Source organism: Musca vetustissima, unplaced genomic scaffold (genome assembly GCF_032173495.1).
Source record: "Musca vetustissima isolate MV318-11 ecotype Yass unplaced genomic scaffold, APGP_CSIRO_Mvet_v1 utg1662, whole genome shotgun sequence".
In the NCBI taxonomy this organism is placed as follows: domain Eukaryota; kingdom Metazoa; phylum Arthropoda; class Insecta; order Diptera; family Muscidae; genus Musca; species Musca vetustissima.
Window position 1 is genome coordinate 109,466 of NW_026877291.1, and position 12,978 is coordinate 122,443.

The following is a 12,978-nucleotide window of genomic DNA, read 5'->3' on the forward strand; positions in this document are numbered from 1 at the left end:
TATTAATTGTGTTGGACCCTGGACTTTCCTCTCCATGTATTACTATTATTGATACAGATTTTGCATTTCAAATTATAAACCTTTGAATTTGTTAGACCCTTTTTTAATGTGATTTTTTTATTTGTTTCGAAATTTATTCCTTTAAATTAATAGTATATATATTATTATGTATGTAATCATTCGATTTATCCACTTATATTTGTATCATTCCTTTCCCACCATATGATTTTTTTGGAAATATTGTAAAAATAAAACACCCAACATATATTAGATTGTAATAAAAATAAGAAATAAAGTGAGATACAACATATAATATTGATAAACAAGAAAATAATAAAAAAATATATTTATAAATAAATAACATATACATATATATAAAATATTTCTGATTTTGTGTAAAGGCAACTTAGTTATATTATTTGAAATAAAAATAGATTAATTAAAAAACATTGAAAGTCGTTTTATTAAAAGCCAGAAGGATATACTTACAGAGTATGTGCGTATATACAGAATATCAGGCCTATCTTCCTCTCTAGAATATCAGGCGAATAATACCCCGACTTTGCCTCCAACTCCTTATCAGTCCTGTCCAAGATGTTATGAGCATTTTAGATCATTCCGAAGTTTCTCAAATTGAAATTGTAAATGTCTATATTCCGCCCCTCAACAGCATTGGGGCCAGTTATCGTCCAAGCATAATTCATCTGCAGTTGGGATGAAATAACGTTCTGAGCCATCAACACTTCCAAAACGGTTGCGCAAAAAACATGTATATACCAGGAAGCAATTGTAGGTGTGTGGATTAATTATCCATCGCTACAACAAAAATCAGCTTTGAAAAGGACTGTTCCTAGAATGAAGACAAATGTCAAACTTTGACAAATTTGAATTTAATTCGCATATGCAAGTTTCGCATCAGGGCGGAATAAATACAAGTTATCAATGTACGACATTTGTAAAGCCACATAGCCCAATATGCCTGATGAGCCGCTTAACCAACGGCGAAACGCGTCACATAATGGTGGGTACGTAGGTTCTTCTCCTGGCTTTCCTTTTCATTGCAAAACTTAGATCATCAAGCTCGACTCGTAAGAGTATAAATAACCACTTAAAATTACTTTCAAATGATCACTGCCCTTACAAGGGAAAATTAAAATAACAAAAAGTAGGGAGATAAGAAAATTGTTTTTGAGATGGTTTTCTTCACTTCCAAACGATACTCGCGGTAATCTTTTGCGAACCAGTTAGACGAATTCGATTTCACTTCCATCAACAAGGGATCCTCCCCCCAGAGACACTGCTAGGCATTCGAGCTCTCCAGACATTACTACAGTCAGTCCATCACCCATTCCGTATACTTCCTGGAAAACCAATGTCGCTTTAAATTCAGAACATATTCCCATTCTGGTCAATGAAGAGAAACCCAGCGATTGTGTGGATCCCGACACTGACACGGCTTCACAAAATTCATTGAGGACTCCTTAAGTGTGAAAGCGTCAAAACGCTTCATTCCAGCGGGCAGAATTCCTCTAATGAAAACAAATTATCCATCCAGATTTGGCATATTAACGTGACCAACTTCGTGCCCAAAGCCCCGCTAACTAATAGAATGTTTACACTAATAGAATCGTTAACCCAGTGGGTTTAAATTGTCAATTCCTTTGCATAGACGTCAAATAAATCCTCATAAAGTAGGTTAACCCGGTAAAAAGTTCTAATGTATATGCCGTTTAAGCTGCTAAGCGCTGAAGTAGATATTTTTGTCCATGAGCACTACAATATACATAAATTCTAAGCAGCTATGTTCTACAATTAAGAGTCTATTTGGTTCCAAAAGAAAGAAAAAATGCCAGCCATTTCCAATACTTACATCCGACGACGATAGTGAAATCTATCATAGTTTTAAGTAAACTTGACACCAGTTTATTTATTATCCTGAGGATGCAATTTAAATCAATTGCGAAATATTAAACGAGAAAAAAAACAAAAAACTAGACCTCAAGCCCGAACAAATACATTATTTTATTAGTATAATCATCAAAAGGTCGAACAAAACACAGAATATTTCCTTCAATAAAATGCAGCATTCAAAAAAATTGCATTGCATTTCTGCCGCCAATTCATTGAGAATTCATCTTCAACAAATTGTATTAAGCGGACAGTTATCCGGAGATGCAAAAATCTTTAAACGAAATCCATGCCATTTAAAGCCCTAATTATGCACGATTGTTCGCTATAATAGACCTTTTATATAAAGTTCATATAAATATCTCTTACACACTCTAATTTGGAGGCTGTAGAAGTTCCTCTGTCCTATATAAAGTGTGAGTACATTGAAAACATAAAACGTATTTTTTTGCAAAATAGTTTTTTTTGATTTGTCATATTATACAGGTTCTCGGACGAGAATCCGTATTTGCGTAGAAGATTTGGTAATTTTTTATGTGGCTTAATCCGGAGACCTTTTTTTAATTATCCAAAGTTCCTGGATCAGTCTGATGTGTATTTTACCTTTTATTTTTTCCATCAGGGCCAGGGTTGCCGCCTCGTTTCGATGGAGATTAATCTGGATGACTTCTATCAGTTGTCCTCCAGTAACCGGTTTTCTAGGGAGTCCATGATCTCCTCCTCGGCTCCTTCCTCTTTGTTGCTGGGTGTTTTCCCCTCGCTGTTGTCTTTGGTTTCATCGTCTCCAATCCTTGCCTGCCCGATTTAGAAGTACACAACGTTGGACACGTAGTGCGCCTTGCCCTTGGTCTTAGCCAGACTTGCCATTGAAGACCTGTCCAAGCCTAACACAAATAGAATCCCTTCCTCGTTCTCCTCCCTGCGGAAGACTTCCCCTTTCTTCACATGCAGTGTCTTGTTTTGTATGCTGAAGACCTCGAGCAAGCGTTCCGTGTCGAAATCGCTGCCCCAACCTCTGATAAAGACTGTAGCCTTTTGGAGTCGAAGAATGTCTTGCTTGAGTTTCATTGTTCCATCTATGGACCCAATGCTTGCCACTAGCTTCCTCATGACTTCTATGCTTTTTGGAGTTTCAAATTCCAGCATTAGATAGTCCCATTTGAAACCACAGCTATACAGGTCAAAGGAGTCTCCTACTTGTCGTAGGTACAGTAAGATTTAGCGAGGAATATGAATATATCTGCCACGAAATCTTCTGTCACATTGTTCACCACATGGAGATGAGAATACCATTGAATGTGCAGGTTAAGGTGCATACAATTCCTACCACCAACTTCCTCAAAATTCTGGAGGACACATTTGACATCATGTTGAATTCGTCCGCGCATGACATCATGTTGAATTCGTCCTTGCTGGCAACACTAGGGGATAGATAAGGAAAACTTGTTGATCTCTTACTAAACGATAGGTCGGTCTGTGGCCAGTTATGCGGTGCTAGTGTGGCCTGCGAATACTATTGTTCACAATCGGGAAATATTCAGACCTGTCAGAACGCCGCCATGAGAACTGCAACAGGGTGACACCTCATGACACCAGACCACCATCTTCAATATGCTTAACGGAAGGGAGCCTCTAGATCAAGTTGGATATAGAGCAGGTCTAAATAGTATTCATACTGATGGAGTTGCCGCAGCGCTGTATGAATACAGAGTCCACGAATCTCACAGTGTAGCCGTCTAAATTCGTATTGGGCGCCATTGAACGCATTGTGGATAACATGTGACTGCCATGGGGTAATCCTCACTGTGGGCACAACTAGGGATGCGTAGTCGAGCGCAAAAGTAGATTTTTTACTCTTACAAAAATTTCAATTGTTAGACTTTTCGATTTTTTTCCTTTCACCAAAAAGTCCACTTTTCGATCTTTCAATTTTGTCAAACCTGTTCAAAATAGATTTTCGACTGCATAGGTCTGATTTTTTTAAAACGGATTATGAAGCACTTAGAAGCACGCCGCAAGCTGCCTTGGATGTAATTGGATATTCCAGGCGGCGAGTTGTGCTCTGAGACTACGGGGAAAGGGCACGTGAAGATAGATGCACAGTAAATATTCCTAACAGGTAACGCTGGACAAAGTTCCTCCTTACCTCTGGCTGGTCTGTGAATATATACAGACGTGTCGAAGATGGAGGAAGGCACTGGTGCAGATATTTACTGCAAGGAATTAGCTATAAATAACCAATATAAACTCAACAACCTCTCTAACGGGTTTAAGTCCGATATCCGGAACAGCTACTGTGAGAAAGCCTGCAGCAGATTATTACCGGAAACTGGATGCAGGATTTTAAAAACTATCCGGCCTGAGTTCTCACATCGTAGAACTACTTCGTTGATGTCCTTTCACTGCAGGGTATATATCACTCACTTCCAAATGAGACATAAATTAAGTGGATTATTGCCGTTTATGTGAGCATTAGGAAGAGTTGGAAATAATTGAATATATACTCTGTAAATTTCCATCGCTAAGTAGCAGAAACATCGACTGTTTGACAAATATGAAATTGTGTCTCTAGCTTTCTTCTCCGGAATAGTACCCAAAAAGATTTTTAGCTTTCTTAAAATTTGAGATGTTTCCGAGAGATACGACTGCTAAACAACTGGTGGCTGTACATATTTTAACCTAATCTTCCTGTATATAGGGCAAACATTTAATAAAGTCACACTGGATCCATTAGTAACTCGCAAAATTCAGAATTTTGTCTATTCTAATGGGATGGGTTGATATAATGCTGAAAAGCAGGAAAACCAATGCAAGCAATGGGAGAGAGAACCTATAAAAGCTGTCGTGCCTATAAAAGCTATCGGGAATAGAAAAAATTAATAAGTATGCCAGCAAGAACCTTTTCAAAATTGGACTGGGCTATCTATATCTCATAATAAATTATATGTTTAGCAGGATTTATATCTGAATGCAGTTCCAAAATGTTGAAAATATACAATTATAGAACATGTATGTATTTTTGCTATAACGTTTTTAAAGGTTCCCTGTCTATAGACTGGGATATAATGGAAAGCCTTAAAAACACCGAAAATGGGGACTATACTAGATCTTGATTTTATTTATTATGGGGTCTCCGATATATATTTCGAGGTGTGGCAATGTATTTTTGACAAATGACAATGACCCGTTTTTTTGCCGATTTGTATATAAATTCCAAATAAATTATCTGCATCATTGTGTTCGGTTTTTCGTAAAGTGACTTTATTTTCTATTAAAGAGTTATGGTAATTATTTATCATAATGTTCTGGTTGTTTTACTCATAATGTGTTGTTGTAGTTGTTGTTGTTGGTTGATTTATTTTTCTTGTTTTTTTGTTTAAATTATATTTAATATTATTATTATCGTTTCTTGCCTTTCTTCTGTTATATAGAGAAGAGGGTTTTGTTGTTGTTGTCGGTTGTTCTTGTGTGTAGTAGTATAATAATGTTCTTGATGTTCTGGTTGTTGTAGTTGATGTTGTAGTGTTTCCATAATTTTGCTCATATTCATCATCAGCATTCAAACATCATTATGATTTTTGTTGTTGTTTTTAAATGGATTTTGGATTTTTGTTTTCCTTACATGTTGTTTGTTTTTCATTCTTTTTTTGTTTGTTTTTTTTAATTAAATTTAAATTTTAAATATTTGTTTATTTATAATTATCAGCATAATAATAAATTTTTCAAATCTCTCGTTGGAAATTTTATTTTCTGAAATAAAACAAAAGAAAAAATTAAATACATTTTACAAAAATATATATTGCATCAGTAAGAGAGTTTAACATACCTACAAAAAGACATCACTTGCAGCAATTGGTCGTCTGTCGGTTATTTTCATTTTCATTTAGCCTTCTACCGGCACCCGCCCCTTGATTATTAGCTCCATCGTTTTTAGGTAATTTCTTGGCTAAGGAGGGAAAAATTAAAGTTAATTTTTGTAATGTTAATGTTTGTGCTGTGAGTGAGTGTGTTCTCATGATGAACTTACCAATTGCCATGAAAATGTCATTCACATTCATGCCGGTTTTTGCTGAGGTCTCCATGAATAACAAACCATTTTCTTCAGCATACTGTTTAGCTTCCTCATATTCTACAACACGGATATTTGAAAGATCTGCTTTATTACCAGCCAAGGCAATAACAATGTTAGGAGAGGCCTGAAAATAGTTGAAGTAGAAATTGAATGTAAAGAGCTGCAGAAGGGTAATGAAGTTAACATAATTGGCAAGTATGGATATTACATACATCCAGAAGCGGTGATGAGGGACTTGCATAGTGTATAACTGCCCGGGATGGGGATACCACCAATAGCGTTATTTGTCGTATATAAGTCCACTTTTAGAAGGTAATAACCGCCTGGTACTAGGGAATTTCAATCTGCGCCATGAGTTGTGGTCCGACCATAGGGATATTGCTCTAGCCGAGCAATTTTATATATAACATTTTGCACGGTAAATGAGTATGCTCCCACAAAAATAAGGAGAGGTTTGGCGCAACACGCCAGATATGGCCATTGTGGCACCAGGCCTGATAAATATGGAAACCTATCATCCCGTTATTTATTTATTTATTTTTTTTTTGTACAGACCGCCTCTCTGTACTGGTGTCCGGAAACAGACCACTCGACATCATAAATATGGGTAGCTGAGAGAACTTTCCTTAATATATCTGTTAGACGAATACACAAAGTAAAGCCAAACGGAGACTGTGCAAAGTAAGACCAATGACCAGAAAGAGAGACGGTATTGGGCAATGAAGGTGAAGAACTTCGTCGTACGATCGCTAAAGACCCATGATTGAGAGAACTTACTCATGATGTCAACAGTGTAGTCGGTGAGCATATAAAGAAAAATTGCTTGTAAATGCTACATTGAGATCTGAACAAGTAAATTGTAGGAAATATTAAGTCACTCTCGAACCCTAGAAGGAATATCGATAGGATGAATGTTACATTTAACGACATAATTGTGACATGTCCTAAAAGCGTGTGTCTGTTATTTTAAGCGGCAGTTTATGTTGCCTTGGGTGATAGGGCGAAAAGGAGTGTGATGTTTTTAAGAACAATCCACAATTTACGAAGTAAAAACTTTGCGGATGCGAAGTCATCCAAATCATATTTTCACAGGCTGTTTTAGAGCACCGAGAGTGACAGGACAAACAGGAATTTGTTAAATCATATAGGATAATGCTTAAGCAACTGGATGAATGAGTCGAGTATAGAATATGTGCCCTCAATTTGTCGGGAAGCCATCGCAATTGAAGCTTGGTAAGAATACCAAGTGCCATGTCCATTCAATAAGTATATTTTATTGACCCTGTACTTATCGAAGGCCTTCGATAGTGACAATTACGCAAATCTGTTAAAAAAATTTATAGAGAAGAATTGTATGTGTGGACACCAATCATATATGGAATTCAGAAACAGAAAACCCGTCGAGTGAAACATGGAGTTTCCCCATTGGGAACTATATATACTCTACCATTCCGACATTCCACAAACATCGAACGCCATAGAGATGTTAATGTTTACAAATACGGTCATGATATGTTTGAGGGAATAAACATCTACATTGCTGATCTTCTAATCCATAGCTGCACTATTCACCACTTGGACAGCAGAAATTAAGCTTCCACTGAGCATAATAGTCAAGAAGTAGAAACAAGTTCCGCAAGTCGTTGAAGGAAACACTTGACAAAAATAAATTGCTATTGAACTATTGCGATGCAATAGATCTGTCGGTGACAATCTGCCGTGTCGTGTCAATGTGGTTTGTGAATACTAGCATACAAAACTATCAGAATTTTGACATGAGAACTGCAGCAGCTTAAACATTATTTTTCATTACGGCAGCACAGATACGAGGCATTGAATGAATAAAATGTTCAATTTGGTCCTTGGATGTACTATTCCTCGCATTCTGAACCTTTGAGAAGAGGTTATGTCGTTTGTGTAATTCTTCTGATTTTGCTATCTATGATACTACAAATATTTTTCCTATAGGGTGATTGTGTTGGCCATTATATAACCCTGATTTATGACTACCGCAACCAATCTTTGACACGTTTTGGTGTATGTGTGGGGGGTTATTGTCATACTGAAACACCCAAAAAGCTGTATATTTTCTTCAGCGTTTTCCAACACATTTGTATAAACAAACCGATCCATTATTTCATAAATCTCGGAAATATATCGAACTACCTATCCTCCGTGCCTCCCAGAATCCTTTCAATTTTTGGACTTTATCGTGTAATTTTTTTCATGTCTGAGTGTTTAATATTTAACATTAATTCATCCGAGAGCATAATATTTTTCCACTGAGTCGAATTCCAATTAATATGAGCTTTTGTGAAAATAAATCTGGCTTTCCGATTCTTTTCAGAAGTAAAATAACTTTCTTGATAGTTTCCGGGCATATAGGACTGCTACTATAGCTCACCCACGCTCTGTTCTTGAGGTTATATCCAACGATAACCGTCTCACAAATTCCGTTGAACTCTTAAATAGAGAGAAATAAGAAAACACTGATTTATTCATGGAATATATCTTCGAAATCATTTTCTGTGATAAATTATTTTCACAATCTCTGGTAATTAGCTGTTTTATCAGTGAACTGTATTTGTTTCTATTCATTTTTATATTTTTTGGCAGTAAGACAAGATTCAAAACTAGACACATGTTATTGTAATAAATTTTATTTGAAAATGATCTATAACGGTAAATATAACTGAAATTTTAGAGCTCATCTGTTTGTACAGTAATGTAATGTTGCTTCAGTTTTGTCCAAGCAAAGACAATTCCTTTATGCATAAATTTTAAATTTTTTTAATGAACTTTACATTAACGCTTTTGTTTCTTTTTTTATATGAATAAAGTACCCGATAAAAAAAAACTGAAAAAAAACAGCGCGATATCTTTATTTTTTAAAAAGTTTTGTGGCATTTATTAACATTGCAATTTTAGATGCTTTAGTTTTGGACACCTGTGTATATCTCAATGATCTAGAGAGAAAGTTCCTACGGTAAAAGGGAGAATCCATAAAGGAACAGGCCTATAATTGAGGAATGCATTATATTCCCTCAGAAGCAGTGATTCAGGATATGAACAAACCAATACCATGTGAATACAAAACAACAGAACGATAGCTGCCAGGCACTAGCCAAATATGATTGGTTTTATTTAATTTAGCTAGTGCAGCAGCAGCCATAATGACCCCAACTTCACAGCTCGATACCAAGCCCTACATGTGGACTGGGACCTGACAATATGATGTATCTATTCAACTGCTATCAGAAGCTGTTTGTTTCGCAACTAATTCCAGTTGCATTATTTTCAGTTTCTTCAAGCAAGAACTACTGATTTTCACGACATTGAGGTCTAGGATCCTAAACGACCAGAGTTTCATTTTTTCTATCTACTATCATCTCAGTCGTCGTAACCGACAGATATATACCCTCAGCCTATGGTTTGCGGTGAAGGTATTAGGAGTTACACACAAGTTTTATTATTCCTTTTATATAAGGTAAATGTTTTTATCAAAGATTTTTCGGATTTAATTTGATCAATTCGATTAATCAAATAAAATTTACAAAATTATATTATATTTATGCTTTTTTTGGGAAGGTACCAGAGGAGAGGGCAGACGGATCCCAACTTTGGGCTTGATCTAGGTTTTGTAAAGATAATAGGTTGTGTAAAGTTTGGTTAAAATTGGACATTCCATTAGGTTTGTAAACTTTTTATTATACCCGCCCCAGGGTTTCTTGTATCGCATATTCAGATTTAGCAAAAATAGCTTTTTGTAAAATTGTAATTGTATCCGGCCCGGCCCAAAGTTTCTGGTATCGCATATTAAGATTTAGCAAATGGTGAGTTTTGTAAAGTCGGCATCTTATTTTCAAAAAAGGAGGTTGCAAAAGAGGCAAACACCAAGTCCCAAAATTACCTCTGTCGAAACCTCTTACAAATTGAAAACATGCTCTTGAATGCTTCACCGAGCACGAAAAAAAGAAATACCACAAAGATGCGATAATGAGGACTTAGGACTTTATATCGAGAATGAACGATGTTTCAAAACGTGTGGAACATGTTACGCACAAACAAGTTTCAAATATATTGAAAGAACAAAAGTATAATGTTAAAGTGACCATTGAGACAAAGTTATTGTGTGAAAGGGAAGACATCACCTTGAGGGGAAGTAAAGTCTCCTGAATACTGTACAGAGTACACCAAAATATGCAACATACCTGAGTACAAGTTAATAGAAAATGTTTTCTTTGCCACGTAGAATTATAATGAACAGAAGGATACCATGTCAGACAATTATAATGGAGTGCGATTTTTGACCACAAACTAAGTTAAAAAATAAGGAAGATATTCACCGATTGGCTTTATCCTAGTTCATACGATAACTATACACTCACAGAGAAACGTGTAAAAATTTGGAATCGATTGGGTTATTAGTGCATTCACAAAAGAGAAAAACGCGTTTAAAGTCTGAGAAGCCCTTTAGCCGTCACTTGATGCTGACACAATAAATCGGCTATACCTTCAAGAGTTCTTGAGATTTTCACTTGAAATTTTGTAAGGACATTCTTGAATTAGTGTAGATTCGAATTAAATCAAAAAAAAAAAGTTTAAATGCAACTGAAGTATATTCTTTACAATTTTGGAAATTTGCTCATTCTTTAGAAAATTCAAAAAGAATATTTCGAGAAGCCAATAAATCTTTCAAATTATTATATTCATATTGTGAAGCACGATATATTGAACAGCATGATTGCGTACAAATATAGAAGAAAATATATATTAAGGAAGATTTATTTCTAAAAAGCATGTAAATTTAAATTAAGGCAAAACATATATATTAAGGAAGGCAAAATATGACTCTTTTTTTTGGTATTTGATTTAGTTTGGTATTTGATTTTCTCCCGGCAGCAATTTACCCTTATCTATTTTATGTATTTTGAATGGCCAACTCATGTTTTCCCCATATCGATGATTTTGTATAGAATACCCTGACAACAAAACTTCTTTATACAATATAACGTAGCATGTATAAATGACCAGCAGTACACGATGGAATGCCATTCATAAAAAAAAAACAAAAGCAAAGGCCAGTGAGAAACAATTAAATTAAAATATCAAAAATTCTGCGCAATTCGTAATTATTGGAATCAATGAACTTTATGATTACAGCAGTCTTGGCAAACACAAAACAAAAAAAAAACAATTCAGTTAAAATAACTGATAAATTTAATAAACCAATGCAACAATGGTGAATAATAGCAATAAAGAGAGGAAGAGGAAAGCAAATATGGTGATACGACGATAATCAGTGGGAAAAGTACGACAATAATCTAATAAACACAAAATACTGTGTTGTGTTTGTTGGTGAACCAGCCGCCCACAAATACAAAGGGGTAATGATGTTTGGACTACTAATACCGATAATAAATATTTTTTTGCAAAAAGACTTACTTGTTTATGCAGTTCCTTGACCCAGGTTTTTGCACGTTGAAAACTGTCTTGATTTTGTATATCATATACAACAATAGCGGCCTGCGCACCTCTGTAATACATGGGAGCTAAGCTGTGGTATCTGTAAATTTGAAAAAATAAAATAAATGTTAGCGAGTTACAAAAATGCTCAAAACAAAAAGAAAGCCTACCTTTCTTGTCCTGCAGTATCCCAAATTTCAAATTTCACCACTGTATCTTCTATACAGATGGTCTGTGTTAGGAATGCTGCTCCTATCGTACTCTCTTGATATTCATGAAATTGCCCCTTAACAAAACGTAACACCAATGATGATTTGCCCACAGCCGATTCGCCCAGCAATACCAATTTAAATTGGCAACTTTGAGATGTACCATTTGGACGTTGAGCTGTACCGCCGCCAGCAGAGCCGCCAGAACGTGGTGTTGTTGCCATTGTTGTTTTATGAATTTGTTGTTGTTGTTGTTGATTTGAGAGATTTCTTAACTTCTATATAAATATTCTAACGTTGTATCCTTGCCGTTAGAAGAATGGAACAAGAAAATATTTGTTTACCACTTTTACTTTTTTTGTTAGGTTATGTACTACACCACGTCGATGCACACAGACAGCAGAAAAATTATATATATTTATAGAAATCGAAACAAATATTTATTTGTTTCAAACGAAATATTTAATTAATAGGAAATATATATAAAAAAGAAGAGAGAAGAGAATAGTAGTTGTAGTAGTATGCGAATGTAATGAATTAATGCTGGTGTGGTAAGTATTCCTTGAAGGACGGTTAATCACACTTTCTTTGTTATAATATAACTGATGAATAATCTGAAAAAAAAAAATTAGAGAAAAAATAAATAAGATTACTGATTAGATTTGAATGTTAATTTATGTCGCAAATCTTGGATTGTTTTATTAAATGTTATTTCTTTTTAAATTTTATGGAAACAAAGAAAATGGCAAGTCAAAAAATGTGTAAAATTTGAGTTATTGTAAGTGTCATTCAGAGATTTTTATTGATCGGAAATGTTGATATGTTGATCTATGTTGAATGTAGAGACTCGGGTAGTTGCAAAACGTGGGCAACTACCTTGCAAACTGCATGTATATTTGTAATTTTTGGTATTGTAGCAGTTCCGAATATATCTCATTAATAAGGGTCAATAATACGATCAGGAGAGTTCATGGTCTATCTCGATTCCTTTTACCTGTTACACAAATATACATCATGTCATAATACTCTGTACCACAGTGTGGTGAAGGGTATACCAAAGTTGTAGCCTATATCGACCGCGTCCATAGTGAATCTGGAGACATTTCAAGCTTGTGTTAGACATGGTGGAATGAATTTGTTTCCAATAGGAATTTGCTACTATGAATGTGTATGGTTTCGTGTACAGTATTCATACGAAATTGTTCTATCTTCAAAAAAGGAAATCTGCCCTTGCGTGGCTGGAAGTTCTTCTATAATGCTAAGGCAGGGGTCCACAAAAATTTTTTGTGAACCTTTGAGATTTGTCCATCAACTATTTTACAG

General features: G+C 35.3%; 1 protein-coding gene across 1 annotated transcript; it reads right to left on the reverse strand.

Annotated features, from left to right (window-relative positions):
• Positions 1-5,531: 5,531 nt before the first annotated feature.
• On the reverse strand, positions 5,532-11,922 carry LOC133321869 (ras-related protein Rab-5B). Its single transcript, XM_061530942.1, has 5 exons — positions 11,617-11,922; positions 11,426-11,546; positions 5,936-6,104; positions 5,735-5,854; positions 5,532-5,658 (listed from the first exon to the last, which is right to left on the reverse strand). Exons 1-4 carry the CDS (start codon positions 11,877-11,879, stop codon positions 5,748-5,750), a joined length of 660 nt encoding a protein of 219 aa, XP_061386926.1. The 5' UTR covers positions 11,880-11,922; the 3' UTR covers positions 5,532-5,658; positions 5,735-5,747.
• Positions 11,923-12,978: the final 1,056 nt, after the last annotated feature.

Bases quoted from the DNA above. Each gene is read 5' to 3' on its own strand.
- LOC133321869 (XM_061530942.1), bottom strand. From the start codon at position 11,879: ATGGCAACAACACCACGTTCTGGCGGCTCTGCTGGCGGCGGTACAGCT. The intron at 6,105-11,425 runs GTAAGTCTTTTT...AACTATTTTCAG, and splicing joins TCAAGGAACTGCATAAACAA to GCCTCTCCTAACATTGTTAT. The intron at 5,855-5,935 runs GTAAGTTCATCA...TTCCCTCCTTAG, and splicing joins TGACATTTTCATGGCAATTG to CCAAGAAATTACCTAAAAAC.